The following is a 27,929-nucleotide window of genomic DNA, read 5'->3' on the forward strand; positions in this document are numbered from 1 at the left end:
GCCTCGAACAGACCTTCCTATTCACAAAGAGGAAAATTCAGTTTATACACAAAGATTTTCTTTGCTGTTACCAAGGGCTTTTCACATCTACTTAACGCTATTCAATTTTGAGAGTGCCAGGAACTACGGTACCAACAGAAAATAAGACAGTTTGTTCAAGAATAAGGGGAAAAAGAGGGAAATACAGAGGCAACCCAAGAAATAGACACTTAACTACAGAGAACAAACTGATGGTCACCAGAGGGGAGGTGAGTAGGGGGATGTGTGAAACAGGTGATGCTGATTGAAGGAGGGCACTTACTGTGATCAGAACCCACTGATGTATGGAAGTGTTGACTCACCATATTACACACCCACAACTAATAGCACACTATGTTAACTAACTAGAATTTAAATGAAAACATTTTTAAAATTAAAAAAAATTTTAAAGATGTGATTTGTTTTCTGAACAAGGTCATAAGCTCATAAATAAGACAGATATTTATATAACTAATGAAAATTAAATGATTAAGTCAATATTAGTTATACAGGAAATTTTCAATATGGAAACACAATAGAAGTAATTCTTGTTATTCATATTTATAATGGCCTTAGGAATTACTTCAGGGGCAACTGCGTGGCTCTGTAAGTTAGGCATCTACCTTTGGCTCAGGTTCCGATCTTGGGCTCCTCAGATAGAGCCCCATGTTGGGCTCCCTGCTCAGAGAGGAGCCTGCTTCTCCCTCTCCATCTCCCTCTGCCTCTCCTCCCACTCACTCACTCATGCTATCACTGTCTCTCAAATAAATAAATAAAAACTTTTAAAAAAAAAAAGAATGACTTCTTATCTGATCTTAACCTTGAAAATAAAGTAGGATGTCTTCAAGTTAGGCGATTGTCAAGTGATGAATGGAGAGAAGTTGTCTGGGAGTCTAAAAAAAAAAAATGTTTGACCTACAAATGCAAAATATGTCTAAAGCACCTGTCAGTTCTGTGAGGTTGAGATGTTGCAAATTTGGAGCAACTGGGGAAAAAAATGGCAACAAAAGTAGATTGGCTGTTAATATTATTTAAAGGGAACAGACTTTGTCTGTTACGAAAAATGGTCAGCCATAAATTGTTTTGAAGTTGGAAAGCATTTTGGATATATTTATCTGACAGCTATATAGAAAAGGGAAAGGATGGAAAAGGGAGCAAAGACTAAAATTTGATGAGGTTTGCCCTAGTGAGAGAAATTTATGAACTCATGCATTGCTATCACAGTGAAATAAGATCAAGAAATTAACCTTTTTTTTTTTCAGTTAGTAGTCATTTTAATTTTTTATTTTTTATAAACATATATTTTTATCCCCAGGGGTACAGGTCTGTGAATCACCAGGTTTACACACTTCACAGCACTCACCAAATCACATACCCTCCCCAATGTCCATAATCCCACCCCCTTCTCCCAAACCCCCTCCCCCCGGCAACCCTCAGTTTGTTTTGTGAGATTGAGAGTCACTTATGGTTTGTCTCCCTCCCAATCCCATCTTGTTTCATTTATTCTTCTTCTACCCACTTAAGCCTCCATGTTGCATCACCACTTCCTCATATCAGGGAGATCATATGATAGTTGTCTTTCTCTGCTTGACTTATTTCGCTAAGCATGATACGCTCTAGAGACACAGAATCTATACTCAGAAAACTATAAAGTACTCATGAAAGAAATTGAGGAAGACACAAAGAAATGGAAAAATGTTCCATGCTCCTGGATTGGAAGAATAAATATTGTGAAAATGTCTATGCTACCTAAAGCAATCTACACATTTAATGCAATTCCTATCAAAGTACCATCCATCTTTTTCAAAGAAATGGAACAAATAATTCTAAAATTTATATGGAACCAGAAAAGACCTCGAATAGCCAAAGGGATATTGAAAAAAGAAAGCCAATGTTGGTGGCATCACAATTCCGGACTTCAAGCTCTATTACAAAGCTGTCATCATCAAGACAGCATGGTACTGGCACAAAAACAGACACATAGATCAATGGAACAGAATAGAGAGCCCAGAAATAGACCCTCAAATCTATGGTCAACTAATCTTCGACAAAGCAGGAAAGAATGTCCAATGGAAAAAAGACAGCCTTTTCAATAAATGGTGCTGGGAAAATTGGACAGCCACATGCAGAAAAATGAAATTGGACCATTGCCTTACACCACACACAAAAATAGACTCAAAATGGATGAAGGACCTCAATGTACGAAAGGAATCCATCAAAATCCTTGAGGAGAACACGGGCAGCAACCTCTTCGACCTCTGCCGCAGCAACATCTTCCTAGGAACAACACAAAAGGCAAGGGAAGCAAGGGAAAAAATGAACTATTGGGATTTCATCAAGGTCAAAAGCTTTTGCACAGCAAAGGAAACAGTTAACAAAATCAAAAGACAACTGACAGAATGGGAGAAGATATTTGCAAACGACATATCAGATAAAGGACTAGTGTCCAGAATCTATAAAGAACTTAGCAAACTCAACACCCAAAGAACAAATAATCCAATCCAGAAATGGGCAGAAGACATGAACAGACATTTCTGCAAAGAAGACATCCAGATGGCGAACAGACACATGAAAAAGTGCTCCATATCACTCGGCATCAGGGAAATACAAATCAAAACCACAATGAGATATCACCTCACACCAGTCAGAATGGCTAAAATCAACAAGTCAGGAAATGACAGATGCTGGCGAGGATGCGGAGAAAGGGGAACCCTCCTACACTGTTGGTGGGAATGCAAGCTGGTGCAGCCACTCTGGAAAACAGCATGGAGGTTCCTCAAAATGTTGAAAATAGAACTGCCCTATGACCCAGCAATTGCACTATTGGGTATTTACCCTAAAGATACAAATGTAGTGATCCAAAGGGACACATGCACCCGAATGTTTATAGCAGCAATGTCCACAATAGCCAAACTATGGAAAGAACCTAGATGTCCATCAACAGATGAATGGATCAAGAAGATGTGGTATATATACACAATGGAATTCTATGCAGCCATCAAAAGAAATGAAATCTTGCCATTTGCAACAACATGGATGGAAGAAATTAACCTTTTTAAAGTAGCCTCTCAGTTTTAGGCACTAATCTAAAAATGTTACTTACCCCACACACCATTCATTTCTTCTGCCAACACAGCCAGTAGGGACTGTCACGACCCACTTTTTAAAACATAAATTTCAGCTCCAAGAATATTGTCGCATGAACAGACACTTCTCCAATGAAGACATACAAATGGCTATCAGACACATGAAAAAATGTTCATCATCACTAGCCATCAGGGAGATTCAAATTAAAACCACATTGAGATACCACCTTACACCAGTTAGAATGGCCAAAATTAGCAGGACAGGAAACAAAGTGTGTTGGAGAGGATGTGGAGAAAGGGGAACCCTCTTCCACTGTTGGTGGGAATGCAAGTTGGTGCAGCAACTTTGGAGAACAGTGTGGAGATTCCTCAAGAAATTAAAAATAGAGCTTCCCTAATACCCTGCAATTGCACTACTGGATATTTACCCCAAAGATACAGATGTAGTGAAAAGAACAGCCATCTGTACCCCGATGTTTAGAGCAGCAATGGCCACGGTCGCCAAACTGTGGAAAGAACCAAGATGTCCTTCAACAGACAAATGGATAAGGAAGATGTGGTCCATATACACTATGGAGTATTGTGCCTCCATCAGAAAGGATGAATACCCAACTTTTCTAGCAACATGGACGAGACTGGAAGAGATTATGCTGAGTGAAATAAGTCAAGCAGAGAGAGTCAATTATCATATGGTTTCACTTATTTGTGGAGCATAACAAATATGGAGGACATGGGGAGATGAAGAGGAGAAGGGAGTTGAGGGAAATTGGAAGGGGAGGTGAACCATGAGAGACTATGGACTCTGAAAAACAATCTGAGGCTTTTGAAGGGGCCGGGGGTGGGAGGCTGGGGGAGCCAGGTGGTGGGTATTATGGAGGGCACGTATTGCATGGAGCACTGGGTGTGGTGCATAAACAATGAATTCTGTTACGCTGAAAAGAAAGAAAGAAGGAAGAGAATATTGTCACAACTTAAAGAACAGAGCTGGAAACTTTTCTAAATTTCCTAGACATAATTTTCTCATCTTTGAGATGGGTTAAGAAAAAAAGACCTTTCTAGACTACTGGAAATGAGATGCCCTCCTGACCTGGGCCTGGGGGGTGGGGGGTGGGGGGCACGGGGATGGTAGAGGGCAGGATGCGGGAAGGGGTGAGAGCAGTGGAACAAAGGCAGCCCCAGCAGGCAGCCATGTCCTAACCCTTCACCACAGGGTAGAGACTAGGTAAAATACTGCAAAGTCTTCATGATTATTTATTGAAACTTCACCAGTTTTACTATTTGTTTCCTTGGTAATATCTCTAAAAAGAAAAAGGGAAAATTCTGTGCATCCTGTATCCAAGCCAGGGAAAGACTGAGAAGTTGAGAGACAGTTCTGTTGTCCAGCACACTACAGAAGAAAGAACCAGAACCTGCATAGAGGGCAAGCACACCCAACTATGAGAACTGGTGAGGAAGACCACAAAAAGTTTCCAAATGCATTGTTGTATTTACTCCATGCCTGCTCAGTACCTAGCACATAGAAAGCACACAAAATCATTCAATCCCCGGCCTTCCAGGTTTATTCCCCTCACCCTCTAAATTTAATTACCAGACTAGGAAAATCCACTCCTATGTTCATTGCTATAGTACCCCTGAGAAATGGCCAACGCTGTCCTGAAAATAAAATCATATGAACAGAGGCCAGGAGAGGCTTGTGAGGATGGGCCTGCTGTGGAGAGCAGCCACCACCAGGTCCATCTGTGGCCACACAACCACTGCAAGAATATGTAGGGACCAGAGGAAAGCCATTCTGCCAGAGAAGCTGGAAGAAATCAAAATCAATATGAAAATGCCACTGGGTCTGATGCACAAAGGAATAGCAAGCTAAAGTGATGGAGAGAGAGCAAGTCTTAAGTAACTGAAAAGAGAAGTGAAGAGGATCAGTTCACAGATGTTGATGGACATTGGATACCTTGGCAGCAGCATGCAGGAATGTTCTTTGGAGTGGAAAACTATACCTGCTACAGAGCTTGCCAGGTGGGGGCTGGTCTCTGGGTGAAGTTGCATGAACTGGAATGGTTCCTCAAGGAACTCAAGGGCACCTTAAAAAAACTCAAGTTCAGGGCACCCGGGTGGCTCAATGGGTTAAGCCTCTGACATTGGCTTGGGTCATGATCTCAGGGTCCTGGGATTGAGCCCTGAGCTGGGCTCTCTGCTCAGCGGGGAGCCTGGTTCCCTCTTTCTCTCTGCCTGCCTCTCTGCCTACTTATGATCTCTCTCTGTCAAGGAAATAAATAAAATCCTTAAAAAAAAAAAAAAAAACCTCAAGTGCCTCATGGAGGCTTCTGCAGCCTTAACCCAAGCATCTTCTCTCCCCTGGACAAGTGTTCTATCCCTGATTTGTGTTGTGGAGTTGCTGCTCATACCCAGGGCCCTCTCACTATCTGCCCACTGTGTCAGTGTGCCCACAGCTTATTCTTTCCCCTCTGACTTCATGAGGAGTCTGATCATCAGACCACCTACCTCAGGGATGGTAACATATTATCAATGTTTCCCAATCAATTGTAAACTTTCTGAGGTCTGAGAATGGTCTGTTAAGGTATGCATGCTCCCATAATCCAGCACACTGATACACTGTGTGATTCCCAGTAATGATAAATACTGAATGGGAGGCATTAACGGTGATGATAGGAGCCATGAATGAGGCCCTTCCAGAACCTAAAATGTTTACAGTAATCAGGCTCTGATGTCAGTGTGGAACCCTCTCCGGAGAGGCTCAAAGCGCCAGGTACATTGAGAGCTAAGACATGGATGCAAGTCCAAAGTGTCCCCTCTCCCCCTCCCAGACAGCCCTTTCCACTCTACTGGGAAAGTCCGTATTTGTGACTCTGGTCCAGTGGGGTGCTGGTAAAAAGTCCTTTAATAATAAATTCTTCAAAAAGCCCTGTTTTACATTATGGTGTCTGCCAATTCCTTAGGTGAAAATACTGCTATGTAGTCAGTTTCAATCTATGAGCATGATGTCCCTATACACAGAGTTTGAAAGAAATATAGCATACATATCTTAAGCAGATCTCAGAAAACCAATTGGGAAACACTGACAATATGCCACTAACCCCAGTAGGTGGTCCTTGTGAAATCAGAGGGCAAGGAATGAGCTTCAGCCCCCCACAGCTATCAACACTCCTATTCAACCCACTTAGCTACCCACAAAGCTCCTAATACTTTCAACCATTCTCCTTAGGCCCCACACCCCCACAATGGCCGGTTTTCCTCCTGAAATGTCACTTCACAGCAGTCACCTGCTTCAGAGGGAGTTCTCAAGGGCTAGAATGGGATGAATTGAAGGATTCTGAGCAATAGGCAGCAGGCAGCAGAGTCTTTATGCATTTGCCTAAAGACCGCAGAGGAAGCTGACACCCAAGGGACTGCAGCTGAATGCACATGCCTCAGGTCCTGAGGGTTCCCTGGTCACGCCCACACCAGATTCCATGTACACATGGACTACTTTCAAGAAATGCAATGTTAGCCTTGTTATGTAAAATAGCTCTGTTTCTGTTTCAATGGAAAGTAAACACATTAATCCCATTACCAATCAAAATATATAACCTGAAAATCAATATACAAATTAGTTTTTATAAATTTGCTTTCTTAGGACAGCTTTCTATTTAAAGAAAAACTGTATAGTACACAGTTGCCATAGACCCAGTTTCCCCTGCTAGCATTTTACATTGGTGTGGCATGTTTGGTACAATTAATGAAATAATATGGATGAATTTTCATCAAGTAATATCCGTACTTTATTCAGACTCCTTTAGTTTTTACCTGCTGTCATTTTTCTATTCCAAGAGCCCATTCAGAATACCACATGGTATTTAGAAGTAACTTCCCTTTAGGCTGCGCTAACTTTCCTTGTCATTGATGACTTTTACAAGCTAAACCAGTAGAGGTCGAGTATTTTATAAGATGACCCTCAAATGGGATTTGCCTGATGTTCCTTTTGTGATTATGCTGAGGTTATAGGGTTTGAGGAGGAAGAAGGCAGAGGAAAGTTACAGTTTTTATCACATTGTAACAAGGGTACTTAGTATAACATGCCTCATGGCTGCTGATGTTGATTTCATTCACATGGCCAAGTCTTTCCCGCTCCTCCACTGCAGAGTTACTCTTCGTCTCCCTTTCCAGAATGAACTCTCCAGAGGAAAGTCACTAACTGACTTTCCTAACAGCCCACACTTAGGTGGGGAGTTTTGCTCCACTTCCTTGTGGCATGAGTATGTATATAAGTTGTAAGAATTCTTCTGCACAGGATTTCTGTCCTCCCCCACACTGATGTACTTATTCAATTATTTGTTGATGTTAGTATGGGAGCTTGGATATTTCTTTGGGTTATAATCCACTATGCTTTATTTTGTTGCCCAAATTCTTCATATTTGGCTACTGGAAGAGCTTTTAGTTGATTCCTGTGTTCCTTTAATATCTACCATCACTGTGTTTTGCTTGGTTTTGTTTGGCATGCCTCTACTCTCTGGCACAAGATGCTCCAGAAACACCTTATGCATGTCCTGCCCCAGGCCTAAGATCAGCAATTTCTCCACAGGACCCTGTTCCTCTTAGAGGAGAATGGTTTTAGACACCAAAATCTGGGCAGTAAAAAATCTCCTGTGCTTCACGTCATCAACCATCTCCCTTCTCTTCAGACTCCTGGAAACCACTGGTCCTTTAACCATTGCTCTAGTTTGGCTTTTTCCATATTGTCATATAGAATCATACCCATATAATCTTTTCAAACTGTCTTCTTTCACTTACCAATACATATATAAAATTCATACTTTTTTTTTTCCTGACTTCATAGCTCATTTTGTTTTGTCACTGAATATTCCATTGTATGAATATGCCACAGTTTGTTTCTCCATTTATCTTATAAAATAAATTTATCATTTATTTCTCCATTATTCCTTGCTTCAAGTTTTGGTGATTATGAATAATGCTGCTGTAAACATTATTATGTAGGTTTTTAAGTGGGCATCAATTTAGAATCAGTGGAATAAACACCCAGGAAAATAGCTATTGAATCATACAGTAAGGCTATGCTTAGCCTTGTAAGAAACTGCCCACTGTCTTCCAAAGTGACTATCTGTTTGTCACACTCCCACTAGCAATGAATGAAAGTTCTTTGCCACATCTTCACCAACAACCTGGATCATCAGATTTGCACATATAAGCCACTGTAAAAGGTGTGTGATGGTATCTCTTTGTTTTCATTTAATTTTCAATTTGCCAATGACAAATGATGCTGAGTATCTTTTCATATGCTTTTTTAACCATCTATATATCACTCTTACTAAGGTATCCATTCAGATATTTTGTTCATTTTATAACTGGGCTGCTTTTCATTGTTGAGTTTTAAGAGTTCTTTGTATATGTTGAATATTAGTCCTTTAGCAGAGATACAGTTTTTTAAAGATTTTATTTATTTATTTGAGAGACAGAAAAAGAGAGAGTGAACACGAGTAGGGGGCAGAGACAGAGGGAGAGAGAAAAGCAGACTCTCCACTGAGCAGGGAGCCTGATGTGGGGCTTGATCCCAGGACCCTGAGATCACGATCTGAGCGAAAGGCAGACGCTTAACTGACAAGCCCCCCAGTACCTGCAGAGATGCAGTCTTTTACTTTTCTTTCTTTTTTTTTTTTTCAGATATTCCTTTTGAAAATATTTTCTCCTGGGGCACCTGGCTAGCTCAGTCATTGCAACATGCAACACTTGATATTGGGGTTGTGAGTTCAAGCCCCACGTTGGCTGTAGAGATTAATTTTAAAAATAGATTTTTTTTTTAAAAAGAGAGAAAATATATTTTCTCCTAATTTGTGGATGGTATTTTCATTTTTCTCAACAGTGTCTTTCAAAGAAAAACAGCTTTTTGGTTTTTGTGGTCTTTTTTAATTGAATAGTTTATATATAATGTTATATTCTTTTCAGGTGTGCAACATATATTTTATACATTATCAATGCTTACCATGATAAATGTAGTCACCGTCACCATCTATAACCATACATTATTACATAACATTATTCTAATATTACTGACTAATATTATTCTCTGTATATGCTATACTTTTCATCTTCTGTGATTTATTTGTTTTATAACTGGAAGTTTGTACTTCTTAATCCCCATCACCTATTTCACTCATCCCCCTAGTTCCCTTCCCTCTGGAATCTGGAAACCACCAGTTTGTTCTCCATATGTATGCATCTGTTTCTGTTTATTAGCTTCTTCATTCATTTGGGGGGGGGGGGTTAGATTCCACATAAAAGTGATATCACATGGTATGCTTTTGCACAGTGAAAGAAACCATCAACAAAATTAAAAGGTTTACTGAATGGAACAAAATATTTGTAAATAATGTATCTAATAAAAGGTTAACATCCAAAATATATAAGGAATTCATATAACTCAACACCAAAATAAATATTAATAAAATAATAATCTAATTAAAAAGGAACAGGGCAACTGAATAGACATTATTCTAAAGAAGACAGATGGCCAAGAGTTGCCTGGAAAGATGCTGAACACAACTCATCATCAGGGAAATGCAAATCAAAACCACAATGAGGTAACACTTCACACCAGTAAGAATGGCTAGTATCAAAAAGTCGAGAGATAACAAATATTGGCAAAGATGTGGAAAAAAGGGAACCCTCATGTACTGTTGGTAAGAATATCAACCGGTGCAGCTACTGGTGAGAAATAGTATGGATATTCCTCAAAAAACTAAAACTAGGGGTGCCTGGGTGGTTCAGTCGGTTAAGTGTCTGCTTCGGCTCAGGTCATGATCCCAGAGTCCTGGCATCAAGTCCCCCATCAAGCTCCCCACTCAGCAGGCAGCCTGCTTCTCCCTCTCCTCCCTTCTCCTGCTCTCTCTCACTATCTCTGCCTCTCTCTCTCTCTCCAATAAATAAAATCTTAAAAAAAAAAGAAAAAGCACTAAACTAAACTAGAAGCACCACATGATCCAGTAACTCCACTTCTGGTTATATACCCAAGGGAAAAAAAAAACTAATTCAAAAAGACATATGGGGCGCCTGGGTGGCTCAGGTCATGATCTCAGGGTCCTGGGATAGAGCCCCATATCGGGTTCTCTGCTCAGCGGGGAGCCTGCTTCCCCCACCCATCTCTCTGCTTGCCTCTCTGCCTACTTGTGATCTCTGTCTATAAATAAATAAATAAATAAATACAATCTTTTAAAAAAAAAAAAAGACATATATACCCATGTTTACTGCAGAATTATTTAAAATAGCCAAGATATGGAAGGAAGCAACTAAAAAGTCCATAAATAGATGAATGGACAAAAAAGATGTGGTACATATACATATGCAGGAATATTACTCACCCATAGAAAGGAATGAAATCTTGCCATTTGCAACAACACAGGTGGACCTAAAGGACATTGTGTTAAGTGAAATAAGTCAGAGAATCATTTGTTGAAATGTCAGTCCTTTCTCCATTGAGTTGCTTTTGTTCCTCTGTCAGAGATAACTGACTCTACATGTGTGAGTCTATTTCTGGGCTCCCTATTCTGCTCCGCTGATCTATGTGTATATTCTTTCAACAATGTCATACTGTTCGGATTACTGCTGCTTTACAGAAGGTCTTGAATTCAGGTAGTGTGAATACTTCAATTTTGCTCCCCATTAGTACTGTGTTGGCTATTCTGGCTTTTGCCTTTCCATAAGTACTTTAGAATCATGTTTGTCAATACTTATAAAAACGTTAATATGGGGGATGGGGGCACCTGGGTGGCTCAGTTGGTTAATCAGGTCATGATCCCAGGGTCCTGGGATCAAGCCCCACATCGAGCTCCCTGCTCAGTGGGGAACCTGCTTCTCCCTCTGCCCCTCTCCCTGGTCATGCTTTCTTTCTCTCTCTCTCTGTCTCTCTCTCAAATAAATAAATCTCTCTCAATCTTCAGAAAAAAATTATTGGGATTCTGATTGGAATTACATTCAAAGTTAGGAAATATTAACATCTTAACAATACTGTATTCTAATCTATAGGCACTGAATCTCTATACATTTCTCCATACCTTATTTGATTCTATCATCAGAGTTTTGTAGGTTTTCACATATATACCTTGCACACATTTTGTTAGATTTATACCTAAGTATTTCATATGTTTTCCTAGTGGTATTTTATTTTATTTTTAAAGACACTTATTTGAGGGGGGGGTGGGGGGAACAGAAGGAGAAGGAGAAAATCTCAAGTAGACTCCCCACTGAGCACAGACCCTGATGATCATGACCTGAACCCAAACCAAGAATCCTAGCTTAACTGACTGAGCCATCCAGGTGCCCCTCCTGGTAGTGTTTCAAATTATATTTTTCTTTTAATTTGAAATCCATTTGTCTAAGGTTGTATGGAGGGAAAGAACTGACTTACTTATATTTACACTCGTTGGTTCCGGAAGTGGTTTGGGTTTTGTTTTGGGTTTTGTTTTTTTTTTTTAATCAGTTCTTTGGAATTTTCTACACAGACACTTGCATCATCTGTGAGTAGACATAGTATTGATTTTTCCTTTCCAATTAGTATATCCTGTATTTCCTTTCTTGTTACACTAAGTAAGACTTCTAGTACAATGTTGAATAAGACCGACAAGAAAGTATATCCTTACTTGGTTTCCTGTCTTATGGAGAAGGTATTCAGTTTATCACCATTAAGTATAATGTTATCTGTAGATATGTTTATAGACTTCTCTGTCAGGCTGGGGGAGTTTCTCTTTACTCTACTTCCCTGGGAGTTTTACCATGAGTTAGTGTTTAGTTTTTTAAAGTGCTGTTTCTGCAATAATTAGTAAAATAATTAGTAAAAAAAATTATATTTTTTAGCCTTTTGATGTGGTAAATTACCATGATCAATTTTCAGATACTGAGCCAGCTTTGCACACCTGGAATAAATCCCACACACACATGGTATACACTTCATTTTAATGTGGGGGACTCTATTTGCTAATATTTTCCTTGAGGCTTTTTGCATCTATGTTCATGAACTTGCCCTGTAGCTTTCCTTTTTGGGGTTCTTCTTTCCAGCTTCATTGAGGTAGGATAGACCAAAAAATTCTATTTGTTTAGCGGTGGAAGAAGTGATGCCAACACGGTGGTGGCCTAAGTGGTTTCTCTTTTCTCTCATTTTTTAACAACTGATCAGACTGATCTGTAACTGAACAAAATTGCCTCTACACAGCACACGAAGGAACCCAGGGGACAGGTAGCCCATCTGTGCATCTGAATATAAAGGGAGGCTCTGGGTAAGGGCTATGGATCCAAAGGAGTCCACAAGTCTGCCCTGCCCCATTCCTGGAGACCCCGTGGTGGGATGGGTGAGGGGTGGGAGGAGAGAAAGAACACCAAACCCCTGGTGAGTGCAAAACTGGACATACAACCGTGGTCAAAAGAGAATTTACAGAACTCTGGCCTTCCTGAAGAGAGATTCCAGCACATCATGGGAGTGGGATCCAGGTGAGTTTGGAAGAAAGGGATGAACTCGCAGAAGTACCCGCTTTCCCAGAGTGACCCTGAAAGGGCTAAACTTTTGGCAGCACCAGCTGGCAACTTCTCCAGCAGCGGGGTGGGAAGCAGCTTCTCCCATGCAGGAGGTGGAAAGCAAAAGCCTGGTGTACCTGTTGCCTGGGTTAGGGCCGGAGAAACCCGTTTCTCTCCAGCAGCACTCAGATTTCTGAGATGGGTCCTCCATGAGTGGAGGGAGTGATCAGAAAGGAAAGGAAGCAGATAAGAATATCAAAGAACATTAAAGAAATGCACTTGGAGCTGTGTGCTTCAGGACTTTAGCAGGAACTCTACGACAGACCTCTGGGAGTACCCCAGTACCCCACAGAGCCTCAGGTGCTAAGCCACATTTCCCACCACTCTACTACCAGCTCCCTGGACACCCTCCCAAGTGTATCCTGGAGAACCAGCTCCCACAGAAGAAACCACAAATTCGATCTAGAGCGCCACCTTCTGAACATGAAAGAAAGGGGTTTTTTTGTTTTGTTTTTTTCTATGCTACTAAGTTTGTAGTGTTGTGTTTTGCATTTATGACTTCATTCCTTTGTCAATAAGTCTTTGTTCTATTCTTTCAAAATTGACTTAGATATTTTTAGTCATTTATTCTTCTATATAATATAAAAAATAAGCTTACTATGTACCTCTAGAAATCCAACTGGAATCTTAATTAGGAATTTACTAAAGTTACAGAATAATTTAAAGAGAATTATAATTTTTTATAACTACATCTATACTACTCCAGTTAATTAGAAATATTTTTATGATCTTTAATAGTTTTTTATAACTTCACTGTAGAAGTCTTATGTATTCTTTCTTTAGCTAATTCTTAGCTATTTTATAGATGTGTTGCTATTATAAATAGTATCTAATTTTATCTTACTTGTTCTTGTTTCTTTTTTTTAATTCAATTAATTTATTTTCAGAAAAACAGTATTCATTATTTTTTCACCACACCCAATGCTCCATGCAAAACGTACCCTCTATAATACCCACCACCTGGTACCCCGACCTCCCACCCCCCGCCCCCTCAAAACCCTCAGATTGTTTTTCAGAGTCCATAGTCTCTCATGGTTCACCTCCCCTTCCAATTTACCCCAACTCCCTTCTCTTCCCTAACACCCCTTGTCCTCCATGATATTTGTTATGCTCCACAAATAAGTGAAACCATATGAAAATTGACTCTCTCTGCTTGACTTATTTCACTCAGCATAATCTCTTCCAGTCCCGTCCATGTTGCAGCCTCTTTGGAGAACAGTGTGGAGATTCCTCAAGAAATTAAAAATAGAACTTCCCTATGACCCTGCAATTGCACTCCTGGGTGTTTACCCCAAAGATACAGATGTCGTGAAAAGAAGGGCCATCTGTACCCCCAATGTTTATAGCAGCAATGGTCACGGTCGCCAAACTGTGGAAAGAACCAAGATGCCCTTCAACGGACAAATGGATAAGGAAGACGTGGTCCATATACACTATGGAGTATTATGCCTCCATCAGAAAGGATGAATACCCAACTTTTGTAGCAACATAGACGGGACTGGAAGAAAGGTTTCTAATTGCCAGTCTGTTTAATTGTAAGAAAGTAAACATGAATTTTTTTTTGCTCCTCTCAAAATTGATATTTACTCAATATATAACAGTATATTAGTTTCATGTGCACAACATAATGCGTCAGTATTTGTACATGTGACAGATGATCACTATAATCAACCTAGTTAACGTCCATCACCACACAATCACAAACTTATTTTCTTGTGATGGAACTTTTAAGATCTACTCTCTTAGCAACTTTCAAATATACAGTGTGATTGACTATACTCACCATGCTATACATTACATCCCGTGATTTCTGTATTTTATAACTGCGAGTTTGCACCTTTCACCGCTTTACCCATGTCACTCACACCCCAGCCTCCAGCAACCACAAATCTGTTCTCTGTATCTGTGAGCTCAGTAGGTGGGTTTTTTTAATTCCACATATAACTAGGATGTTACAGTATTTATTTTTCTGTATCTGATTTATTTCACTTAGCATAATGCTTTCAGGGTCCATCCATGTTCTTACAAATGGCAAGATTACCTTCTTTTTTATGGTGAAAAAATATTCTATTGAATATATATATATGTGTGTGTGTATACATATACATTATATATATTATTTATATATATGTTTTATAGCATGGTGAGTGTGTATGTGTGTGTATATACATATACATTACATATATTATATAAATGTTTTATAGCATGGTGAGTGTGTGTGTGTGTGTGTATACTATATATATTTTTTTTTCTTTATTCATTTATCCACCAATGAATCCTTGTCACTTCCATGTCTTGGTTATATTTGTAAATAATGCTGCAATGTATGTGAGGGTGCAGAAATCTTTTTGAGTTGGTATTTTTCTTTCCTTGGAGTAAATACCCACACAGTGGAATTTCTGGATTATATGGTAGTTGTATTTTTAATTTCCTGAGGAACCTCCACTCTGTTTTTCATAGTGGCTGCACCAATCTACATTTCCACCAACAGTGTACAAGGGTTCCCTTTTCTCCACATCCTCACCAACACTTGTTATCTCTTGCCTTCTTGGTGACAGTCATTCTAATAGGTTTGAGGTGATAATTTGTATTTGTATTTGATTTTGTATTTCCCTGATAATGAGGGATATTAAGCATCTTTTTATGTGTCTGTTGGTCATCTCATGTGTTCTTTGGAAAAATGTCCATTCATTTCCTTTGCCCACTTTTTAATCAGTTGGGTTTTTGCTACTGAATTATATAAATTCAACAACTCATACATATTTTAGATATTAACTTTTTATTGGAATACCACATATTTTATCTCATTCCATATGTACATTTTCATTGTGCTGATGCTTTCCTTTGTTGCACAGAATCATTTTAGTTTGATGCAGTTCCACTTGTTTATTTTTGCTTTTGTGGCTTTTGCTTTTGGTGTCAAATCTAGAAAATCATTGCCAAGACTAATGTCAAGGAGCTTACCTGCTGTTTTCTTCAAGGAATTTTATGGTTTCATGTCTTATATTCAAGTCTTTAATCCACTTTGAGTTAGTTTTTGCATATGGCATAAGATAGTAATTCAGTTTCATTCATTTGCATGTGGCTGTCCAGTTTTCCCAGCACCATTTATTGAAGAGACTGTCTTTTTCCCCATTGTATATTCTTGGCTTCTCTACCATGAATTAACTGACCATATATGTGGGGGGTAGTTCTGGGCTGTCAATTCTCCTTCATTATCAATGTCTCTGTTTTCATGGAAATGCCACTATTTTGATCATTATTGCGTTGTTCAAGCTTGAAATCAGAGAGTGTGATGCTTCTACATTATAATTTCTCAAGATTTTTTTGGCTATTCAAGGTCTTTTCTAGTTCCACACATATTTTAGGACTTTTTGTTCCAATGGTGAAAAACACCATTGGAATTTTGGTATAGATTGCAGTAAATCTGTAGATTACTTTAATAAATTTTTTTTTATTTCTTTTCAGCGCAACAGAATTCATTGTTTTTGCACCACACCCAGTGCTCCACGCAGTATGTGCCCTCCTTAATACCCACCACCTGGCTCCCCCAACCTTCCCCTCCTTGCCCCTTCAAAACCCTCAGGTTGTTTTTCAGAGTCCATAGTCTCTCATGGTTCCTCTCTCCTTCCAATTTCCCTGAACTCCCTTCTCCTTTCTATATTTCTACGTCCTCCATGTTATTTGTTATGCTCTACAAATTAGTGAAACTATATGATAATTGGCTTTCTCTGCTTAACTTATTTCACTCAGCATAATCTCTTCCAGTCCTGTCCATATTGCTACAAAAGTTGGTATTCATCCTTTCTGATGGAGGCATAATACTCCATAGTGTATATGGACCACATCTTCCTTATCCATTCGTCCGTTGAAGGACATCTTGGTTCTTTCCACAGTTTGGCGACCGTGGCCATTGCTGCTATAAACATTGGGGGTACAGATGGCCCTTTTTTTCACTACATCTGTATCTATGGGGTAAACACCCAGTAGTGCAATTGCAGGGTCATGGGGAAGCTCTATTTTTAATTTCTTAAGGAATCTTCACACTGTTCTCCAAAGTGGCTGCACCAACTTGCATTCCCACCAACAGTGTAGGAGGGTTCCCCTTTCTCCACATCCTCTCCAACACACATTGTTTCCTGTCTTGCTAATTTTGGCCATTCTAACTGGTGTAAGGTGGTATCTCAATGTGGTTTTAATTTGAATCTCCCTGATGGCTAGTGATGATGAACATTTTTTCATGTGTCTCATAGCCATTTGTATGTCTTCTTTGGAGAAAATCTATAAAAAACCCACAGCAAATATCATCCTCAATGGGAAAAAGCTCACAGCCTTCCTGTTGAGATCAGGAATATGACAAGGATGCCCACTCACCACTCTTGTTCAACATAGTATTAGAAGTCCTAGCAACAGCAATCAGACAAAGAGAAATAAAAGGTATCCAAATTGGCAATGAAGAAGTCAAACTCTCTCTCTTTGCAGATGACATGATTCTTTATATTGAAAACCCAAAAGACTCCACCCCCAAACTACTAGAACTCATACAGCAATACAGCAACATGGCAGGATACAAAGTCAATATGCAGAAATCAGTGGCTTTCTTATACACTAACAATGAAAATACAGAAAGGGAAATTAGAGAATCGATTCCATTTACTATAGCACCAAGAACCATAAGATACCTGGGAATAAACCTAACCAAAGAGGTAAAGGATCTGTACTTGAGGAACTACAGAACACTCATGAAAGAAATTGAAGAAGACACAAAAAGATGGAAGACCATCCCATGCTCTTGGATCAGTAGAATAAACATTGTTAAAATGTCTATACTGCCAAGAGCAATCTATACTTTCAATGCTATTCCAATCAAAATTCCACCAGCATTCTTCAAAGAGCTGGAGCAAATAATCCTAAAATTTGTATGGAATCAGAAGAGACCCCAAATTGCTAAGGAAATGTTGAAAAACAAAAATAAAACTGGAGGCATCACGTTACCTGATTTCAAGCTTTATTACAAAGCTGTGATCACCAAGACAGCATGGTACTGGCATAAAAACAGACACATAGAACAGTGGAACAGAGTAGAGAGCCCAGATATGGACCCTCAACTCTATGATAATCTTCGACAAAACAGGAAAAAATATACAGTGGAAAAAAGGCAGTCTCTTCAATAAATGGTGCTGGGAAAACTGGGCAGCTATATGTAGAAGAATTAAACTCGACCATTGTCTTACACCGTACACAAAGATAAACTCGAAATGGATAAAAGACCTCAATGTGAGACAGGAATCCATCAGAATCTTAGAGGAGAACATAGGCAGTAATCTCTTCGATATCAGCCACAGCAACTTCTTTCAAGATATGTCTCCAAAGGCAAAGGAAACAAATGCAAAAATAAACTTTTGGGACTTCATCAAAATCAAAAGCTTCTGCACAGCCAAGGAATCAGTCAACAAAACAAAGAGGCAACCCACGGAATGGGAGAAGATATTTGCAAATGACAGTACAGACAAAAGGTTGATATCCAGGATCTATAATGAACTCCTCAAACTCAACACACACAAAACAGACAATCATATCAAAAAATGGGCAGAAGACATGGACAGACACTTCTCCAATAAAGACATACAAATGGCTATCAGACAAATGAAAAATGTTCATCATCACTAGCCATCAGGGAGATTCAAATTAAAACTACATTGAGATATCACCTTACACCAATTAGAATGGCCAAAATTAGCAAGACAGGAAACAACATATGTTGGAGAGGATGTGGAGAAAGGGGAACCCTCTTACACTGTTGGTGGGAATGCAAGTTGGTGCAGCCTCTTTGGAGAACAGTGTGGAGATTCCTCAAGAAATTAAAAATGGAACTTCCCTATGACCCTGCAATTGCACTCCTGGGTATTTACCCCAAGGATACAGATGTTGTGAAAAGAAGGGCCATATGTACCCCGATGTTTATAACAGCAATGGCCACGGTCGCCAAACTATGGAAAGAACCAAGATGCCCTCAACGGACAAATGGATAAGGAAGATGTGGTCCATATACACTATGGAGTATTATTGATGCATTTCTAATAATCAGACTATTGTTTAAAAGGACAAACTTCAGGAAAAAAAAATCATGCTGTCTCTGGTTCTTTGCAGATGGCAGTTGGCCCAGCCAGAAATGACAAACCTCTCTGAGGTTATTTGGCCAATAGAAAATATAACTCCTGAAAACTCCCTGATAAATTTACTCCATAAATTAAAGTTACTGAGTTTTTCCTACTGTTTCAGTTGACCCACACCATGCACCAATTTCACTACACTTTCACTGGTAGCTAGAGATGCTAAAAATGCTGTTCTTCTGCCAAGGTTATTTCTGCTTTGGAAAAAATATGTAAGACACCTGCTCCCAAATTTGCTTGGTCTTAATCCCATAAATGATGGGATTCAGCATAGGTGGAACCAGAATGCAGACATTAGCCAATAAGATATGGATATGAGGTGGAATGTGGCCTCCAAACCGCTGAATAAGACTTGTGGAGATCGCAGGCCCATAAAAGAGGATGATGATGCAGACATGGGAGCCACATGTGTTGAGAGTTTTGTTGCGAGCGTCTCGGGAAGGCATGTGGAAGACAGCACGGAGAACCAGCACATAAGAAACAAATATTAACAGGACATCTAAGACCACTGTCGTTATGATGACAAAAAGTCCATACCAGATGTTCACTCGAATGTCATTACAAGCATATTTGGCCAAACCAATGTGTTCACAAAAGGTGTGTGGAATAATATTATTTTGACAAAAAGTCAATCTTTTCAGAAGAAATATTATAGGGAAAATTGTACCATAACTTCTCAAGAAGATGATCATACCGACTTTCCCAATCAGTGCACCTGTAAAAATAGTGGTGTATCTCAGGGGGTAGCATATGGCAATGTAGCGGTCAAACGCCATCACCAGCAAGATCCCTGACTCAGAAATGAAGGTGGAAGAGTAGAAAAAAACCTGAGTGATGCATTGATCCAGAGAGATCTCCCCAGCATGGAACCAGAAGATGACCAAGGCCTGGGGTACTATGCAGGTGGAGAGCACGAGGTCTGCTCCAGCCAGCATGCAGAGGAAGAGGTACATGGGTTCATGGAGGCTGCTCTTTATGATAATAATGCAGATGAGCAGGCTGTTCCCAAGCAGGGCAATGACATAGGAAATGATGAAGGGGATCGAAATCCATATGTGCTGGTCTTCAAGGCCAGGGATGCCCAACAGGTAGAAGACTCTGTGGCTAACAGCAGTGTGGTTTAAAGAAATCATGCCTGGGGAAATATTTCAGAACCTCACCTCCTATGCCCACAGACAGGCGAAAACACAGATTTTCTTGTAATATTCTTCGTGAAGACACTAGGAGACTTGGGCATATCTTAAACTCTGTCTTCATGGAACATGCAAATAATAAGACACATACAATGGTGAATAGAAAATATTTCCTGCCCTCAATGAGTGACACTCTAATTAAAGGATACATGTTTCCAATAACCAAAACTATTGTTGTATGTTCTTTCCCTACAAGCAGGTGGTTATGAATGTAGGAAGGAGACAGGGCAGTGGGGGCAGAGGGGCTGAAGGCAATTACAAGATGATTCTTGACTTTGAGATTGAGTCATCTAACATAAGGTAAAGAAGGAAAAGGGGGAATCACCATGAAAAATGTTTGCATTCTTGAAACATTTCCAGCCCAGAGTAGCTGATGCACAGAAAACACTGAAAGGGGGAAGGGGAGGGGCCGCACAGGCAGATTTTTCCTGATGGTGAAGAGCCTTAATCACAACTTCATATTTAGACTCCATCCATCCTTTACACAGGGGGCAGTAAGTAGATGTCTTGAGCCAGTAGTTTAGAACAATTACGCTACTTTAGAAGGTTACTTGTGCACATTTCTTGGAATAGTAATTGGCTGAAGAGACAGGATTCTAAATGGCTAGTGGTATTCTAGGAATAGAATATTATATTGTCACAGAGAAATTAATTTATGCCAGAGATTATAGTAAACACTTTGTAGTCCTTCATATTTTTTTGTATTTAGATACTGAAGATCCACTCCAGGAATTGGTATTTTTCCCATTTCACACGAAGAGTAAATGACACCCAGTGAATGTGAATCACCAAATGTCACAAACCAAGTATGGACAGAAATGAGATTTGAAATTTCAGAATCTATCACATAATTTGCCTACCCATAAGGAAAGTCATGAGTCCATATACCCCAGTGTTTATAGCAGCAATGTCCACAAAGGCCAAACTATGGAAAGAGCTGGGATGCTCTTCAACAGACAAATGGACAAAGAAGATATGGTCCATATATACCATGGAATATTACTCAGCCATCAGAAAGGATGAATACCCACCAGTTTCTATCAACATGGATGGAACTGGAGGGGATTATGTTAAGGGAAGTAAGTCAAGCAAAGAAAGACAATTATCATATGGTTTCACTCATATGTTGAACATAAGGAATAACATAGAAGATACTAGGAGAAGGACAGGAAAGTGAAGGGGGGAAATCAGAGGAGGAGATGAAGCATAGAGACTATGGACTCTGAGGAACAAACTGAGGGTTTTGAAGGGGAGGTGGGTGGGGGGTTGGGTGAGCCTGGTGTTGGGTATTAAGGAGGGCACAGATTGCATGGAGCACTGGGTGTTATATGCAAACAATGAATCTTGGAACACTACATCAAAAACTAATGATGTATGGTGATTAACACAATAAAAAATTGTGAAAGAAAGAAAGAAAGTCATAAGCCCTTTAAGAGAGAATATTGACAGGGCCTGTGACCCCAAGGTGAGGGAGGAATTCCTTGGGTTCACACCTTAGGAAACTAAAAACTATTGAAATTGGAAAGGAGAAAGCTCCTTTTTGCTGGGCATGCAACAGCATCAAATTTAGAATATTTTGTTGAAGGTAGAAATTTTATCATATGTTTGCCAGTAAACTTTCATTCATTACTCCTTTGGCAAGTATATTTTGAGCATGAAACTATTTTTCAAGCACCATAGTAAAAACTGGTGATATGAAAAACTGAGACCCTCCCACAAACCTAGGGGCTTATGATTTGAGATGAATCAAATTTATACAGGTAGCTTTGGAGAACTGGGGACAAATATTTATTCCCTCTGAAGAAGAATATCCCAAAATACCTATCTCAGTAGCTGAGTTATAGCTTACGCTCATTAACATGGTATCTTCCACCCTCTGACTCCCCCTCTTGGTGCCTCTGCTTTTTTTTCTTTCTGGGGAGGAAAATCAGCTCCAGGTGATGGGAGAAACAGTTCTACCGTTAGGTACTCAAGGGAGTCCAGCTGGCCTTGAAGGACGGCACTGTCTCTAGAAAGCATGTAGCAGCTCTGTGGAAGGCAAAGGCTAGCAAAGACACAATGCACACAGGCCGGGGCTTGAGGTGAGGGAAGATCATAGGAGCTGCTGATGCCAGATGGTTGCAGGAAGGGAGAAGCAGGAATACCTTTATTAATTCAGCCGAAGACCAAAACTAGGGAGCTCAGGGAATGGAGAGCTCTCTGTTCAATTGGTCTTCTGTTGGAATGACCTTGTTCTAACACATGTTCATCCTCCATGTCCCCTCTCAGACATCGCTCCCTCGCACTTTCTTCTCACATCTGCCCAGGAGAGCCTGGCTGTCTCCTCAAAGCCCTTCCTCCCACACCCTGCTTTCTAAAGCCCAGCAGAGGTCTCCATCCTTCCCAGGGCTCTTCTCATATTTGCCAAGATGTGTCTGCAGTCTCAGTCAGTATCTTTCTTTATCTCATACCCAGCCTGATTATTAGGGTACCTGTTACTTTTTGGATGGCATCTCTTTGTCTACTAACTGTCAGTAACATCAGATAGCCCATGAACTCCCACCTGCCTTCCCAGAACTCTCGCTCCACATTGGCCATGACCAACCAGATTGGTGTCTCCGGTTTTCCATTCTTCATCCACATATATCAATAGCCTCCAAGACTCCTGTCACCTCTGGCCTGTCTGGGACACACCACCAGCCCAGTCCTTACCTTGATCCAGGAGCCTTTCTACTCCCAGACAGACATGCACTCAACAGCCTTAGACTGAGTCTTCAGGAACGGACATGAGGACAGATATTGGGCTGTTTATGCTCTGTCATGAGAGCCCTTGAGGGAGCACTGCACCAGGGCCCCAGGGACAGAGCCTCTCCACCAGCCTCATCCTCATCCCAGGTGGGCTGGGTCTCTAAGACCATTGCCCACCCCCCTTCACCTCTTCCTGCTCCATTTCTCTCATTTCTCTACAGATGCTCTGATACAGAAGCTTTCTACCACCTAAGCCAGCCTTGCTGCATGCCTATTTTACTGAAATTGTAATATAAATGCTCACAATTAAGACGGTCTCAGTTTTTAGTGCTTTATTCTTCGTAAGAAGAATGACGTGAAATTTTCATGAGTTTCAAATTGCAGTCATGAATCTGATGTTGAACTCTGTTGTCTAAGGGTATATAAATGTACAAGCTTAACAATTAGTAAAGGCATGTGATTCTTGATGACCTTAGCCAAGTTTCTATAGCCTTTGATTGATTCCTTAGGCTGCATTCAAGACTTTTCACTTCATCTTAATTTTCAGTTCAATTTGGATGGGCCTAGGCAGAGCTTTCCTTGTGTTTATCCTCTCTGAAGTTCATGAAGATTCTTGAATCTCAGTAAGCTCATTATATTTACCTCATTTAGATACAGTCAGCAAATATTTCTTAGAAAACATTTTTCTGTCCTATTCTCTTATTTCATTTTGAAACTCCAACAATATATATTTTGACATTGTTGTACCAAGACCTGAGAGTATGCTTTTTTATATTATTTTTTCTCCCTCTTCTTCAGTGGGATAATTCTTTTTTTTAAGATTTTATTTATTTATTTCACAGAGAGAGAGAGAGATCACAAGTAGGCAGAGAGGCAGACAGAGTGGGGAGGGAAGCAGGCTCCCCACTGAGCAGAGAGACCAATGCAGTGCTCGATCCCAGGACCCTGAGATCATGACCTGAGCCAAAGGCAGAGGCTTAACCTATCAAGCCATGCAGGAGACCTTCAGTTGGATAATTCTTGATAGATCTTACAGTCTATGTCTAGAAGTAAGATGACCTTGCCTGAGGGGTAAATGCATTCGCAGTCGGATTGTACACAGAAAGATTCCCTTCTTAGACACTATCCTACTTTCATTCCTGCCAGCAATGTATGGAAGCAAATTCTTCTCACAGCCTTGCCAGCACAGCATATGTCAAGCTTTTGAATATTGGTCAGTCTGATAGTTTGTCAAGTGTAGCTGACCATCTACACAAACGGCAGCCAGTAGCTCTTCAGTCTACCACACATACGTGTCAATTCCCCCATCATGAAGGACAGTCTTTTACTGGTCCCTTGCATCTGTGATGGCCTCAGGATTTGCTCAGACCAACAGAATGAGGCTAAAGAATTATGTCCCCTGTTTACGGGATCTAGAGTGAAGTGAAAGCAGAAACAATCAGAATATGATTATACAATCAAGGAACTTTAGGGGAGATTGGATATGAGTTATGAGGGATATGAAATAATTAAAAATAAAAAAGTTATTGACACATTCATAATGTTAGTCTATTGCCTTTCAGACTCTAAAGGATTTCTCTCATTTGGTAGAGATTTGTTGTTTAAAAAAGAAACACGTTTCTGATGGCTGAGTAATATTTCATTGTGTATATGGACCACATCTTTATCCATTCTTCTGTTGAAAGACATCTCTGCTCTTTCCACAGTTTGGCGACTGTGGCCACTGCTGCTATGAACCTTGGGGTACATATGGCCCTTCTTTTCACTACATCTGTATCTTTGGGGCAAATACCCAGTAGTGCAATTGCTGGGTCATAGGGTAGCTCTATTTTTAATTTTTTGAGAAACCTCCACACTGTTTTCCAAAGTAGCTGCACCAACATGCATTCCCACCAACAGTGTAAGAGGGTTCCCCTTTCTCCACATCCTCTCCAACATTTATTGTTTCCTGCCTTATTAATTTTTGCCATTCTAACTGGTATAAGGTCGTATCTCAACGTTGTTTTGATTTGAATTTCCCTGATGGCTAATGATGATGACATACTATATGGTGACTAACATAACATAATAAAAAATAATAAAATAAATAAAAATTAAAAAATAGAAAAGAAACACAAAAACAGAAAACAAAAGAAATGAATTGCTTAATGAATTATTTATCATAGAGCAAACACAACCTAGGTCAAGATAAAAAATTTTGTCATATACATCTTTATTGACATCCATATGCCCACTTTCATTGACAAGGCCCCTCTTCCCAGCCTAACTAACTGCTATAGTAACATTTATATTCCAGTCTCTTAGCAATCAGCATCCAGTGCTGTTGTTTTTTCATCTTCAACAACTTGTGAACATTCCACTTGCCTCCTCATCCTGACTAAAACCATGCTGCCTACTCAAGAAACCACTGTGGTATCTCCAACTTAGCAAATCCAAATCTTTATACCCATTCCTCATAGTGGAGCACAGATGCTGGGAGTCACAATTACAGCTCCCAATCGTAATCTCCCCTCCCTTTAGTAAAAACACCAACACGAGTGATGTTGATGCCACCTGGAAAACTCTCTCACCATATTTACCTACATATTACCTACCTATTTACCTATTAACACCTGATCGAGCCCCACTCTTCTCACTCCAGGATTTCTAATGATGATTTCAGTGCCAGACGCACAGGCTTCCTTACCTTCAACTACCCCTATCTTTCTTAGGAACTGTAGCAACAGTAGAAGTTACCTCTTCAACACCCACAATATTCAGTGTTTGGACTCTTCCCCAAATGCCTTGGTCTACACACTACCAGAGAAACCAACTTCTATAATAACATCCAGAACTCTGCCACTAGATCACAACTGGAAAAAGCACATTCACCAATCTTAAAGTTACAACTTTTCAATCTTTTTAATTCATTTCTTTTAAACTATAGGTGCTGTTAAACCAACCATCATTCCACAGTCCACTGAATCTAGTCCCATTCCTTTTCTTCATCTCCTCTTGTACACTTGGGTTTTGCAATCCAACACTGCGATCACTCCCTTTCAGTACCCACAGCATTTTGCACCTCTCTCCCTGTCATATTCCCTGCCTTGCCCAAACAGACCAAAATCCAAATGGATTTTCTGGCAAAAATAATACCAACTGGACAAAACATTTCTGTCTTCAGAAGAAGACCTCAAATACTTGTTCCCATTAGTCACAACTACAACCTCAAATGATCCTTCTCACACTTTACCAATCATGACCCTGCCTACCCACTGTCAGCTGAAGGAATTATCTTAAAGGACACTGAATCAATAGGAAAACACTACCAGGAACTTCCCTTAACACCAGCACTCCACAAACATAAATATGGGTCTGGACATTAATTTCAAGGCAGAAAACTGAGAGCAATTTTTTTTCTGCTTTTTTACTTAAGTTTTTACTTAAATTCCAGTTAGTTAACATATAGTACAATATTGGTTTCAGGCGTACAATGTAGTCATTCAACACGTCCATGCAACAGCTGATGCTCATTACAAGAGCACTCCTCATACATATTTATACATATACACATACATATTTATAAATAAAAAGACGTATATGACAAAATCGCCTATTTCACCCATTCCCCATTCCCCACCCCTTCCTTCAGGTAACCACCAGTTGATTCTCTTTAGATAAGAGTCTGTTTTTTGGTATTCCTCTCTTTTTTCCCCCATGTTCTTTTCTTTTGTTTCTTTTCTTTTTTTTTTTTTTTTTTGAATGTTATCTTGGTCACCATACAGTACATCATTAGTTTTTGATGTAGTGTTTCATGATTCATCGTTTGTGTATAACACCAAGTGCTCCATGCACTCCCGGCCCTCCTTACTACCCATCACCAGGTTAACCAATACCCCCTGACACCACAAACCCTCAGTTTGTTTCTCAGAGTCCATAGTCTCTCATGGTTCATCTCACCCTCTGATTTCCCCCCCTTCATTTTTCCCTTCCTTCTCCCAACATCCTCCATGCTATTCCTTGTGTTCCACATATAAGAGAAACCATATGATAATTGTCTTTCTCTGCTTGACTTATTTCACTCAGCATAATCCTCTCCAGTTCCACCCAGGCCAATGCAAATGGTGGGTATTCATCTTTTCTGATGGCTGAAAAATATTCCATTGTACATATGGACCACATCTTCTTTATCCATTCATGGGTTGAAGGGCACTTCTGCTCTTTCCACAGTTCAGCTATTGTGGACATTGCTACTCTGAACATTGGGGTGTATGTGCCCCTTCTTTTCACTACATCTGTACCTGTGGGGGAAATACCTAGTAGTGCAATTGCTGTGTCATAAGAATTTTGGAGGAACCTCCACACTGCTTTCCAAAGTGGCTGCACCAACTTGCATTCTCACCAACAAAATAAGAGAGTTCTCCTTTCTCCACATCCTCTCCAATGTTTGTTTCCTGTTTTGTTAATTTTTGCCATTCTAAATGGTGTAAGGTGGTATCTCAATGTCATTTTGATTTGAATTTCCCTGATGGCTAATGATGATGAACATTTTTTTCATGTGTCTGTTAGCCATTTGTATGTCTTCTTTGGAGAAGTGTCTGTTCATGTCTTCTGACCATTTTTTGACTGGAATATTTGTTTTTTGGGTGTTGAGTTTGAGAAGTTCCTTATAAATCTTGGACATCAGCCCTTTGTCTGCAGTGTCATTTACGAATATCTTCTCCCATTCTGTGGATTGCTTCTCTGTTTTATTGATGGTTTCCTTTGCTGTGCAGAAGGTGTTTATCTTGATGAAGTCCCAAAAGTTCATTTTTGCTTTTGATTCTTTTGCCTTTGGAGACATGTCTTGAAAGAAGTTGCTGTGGCTGATGTTGAGAGATTATTGCCTATGTTCTCCTCTAAGATTCTGATGGATTCCTGTCTCACATTGAGGTCTTTTGTCCTTTTTGAGTTTATCCTTGAATATGGTATAAAAGAATAGATGAGTTTCATTCTTCTGTATTTAACTGTCCAATTTTCCCAGCACCATTTTTTGAAGGGACTGTCTTTTTTCCATTGGATATTTTTTCCTGCTTTGTTGAAGATTAGTTGACCATAGAGTAGAAGGTCCATATTTGATCTCTCCATTCTGTTCCATTGGTCTATGTGTCTATTTTGTTTCAATACTATGCTGTCTT

The 27,929-nt window shown here is 39.9% G+C and overlaps 1 protein-coding gene across 1 annotated transcript; it reads right to left on the reverse strand.

Moving 5' to 3' along the window:
- Positions 1–19,041: 19,041 nt before the first annotated feature.
- LOC132016815 (olfactory receptor 52B4-like) lies at positions 19,042–19,986 on the reverse strand. The gene has a single exon (XM_059398725.1). The coding sequence runs from the start codon at positions 19,984–19,986 to the stop codon at positions 19,042–19,044; it is 945 nt and encodes a 314-aa protein (XP_059254708.1).
- Between the last annotated feature and the right edge of the window lie 7,943 nt (positions 19,987–27,929).

Source organism: Mustela nigripes, chromosome 1 (genome assembly GCF_022355385.1).
Source record: "Mustela nigripes isolate SB6536 chromosome 1, MUSNIG.SB6536, whole genome shotgun sequence".
Taxonomy (NCBI): domain Eukaryota; kingdom Metazoa; phylum Chordata; class Mammalia; order Carnivora; family Mustelidae; genus Mustela; species Mustela nigripes.

What these genes read in the sequence shown, in the direction of transcription:
- LOC132016815 (XM_059398725.1), bottom strand. Translation starts at nt 19,986, where the DNA reads ATGATTTCTTTAAACCACACTGCTGTTAGCCACAGAGTCTTCTACCTG.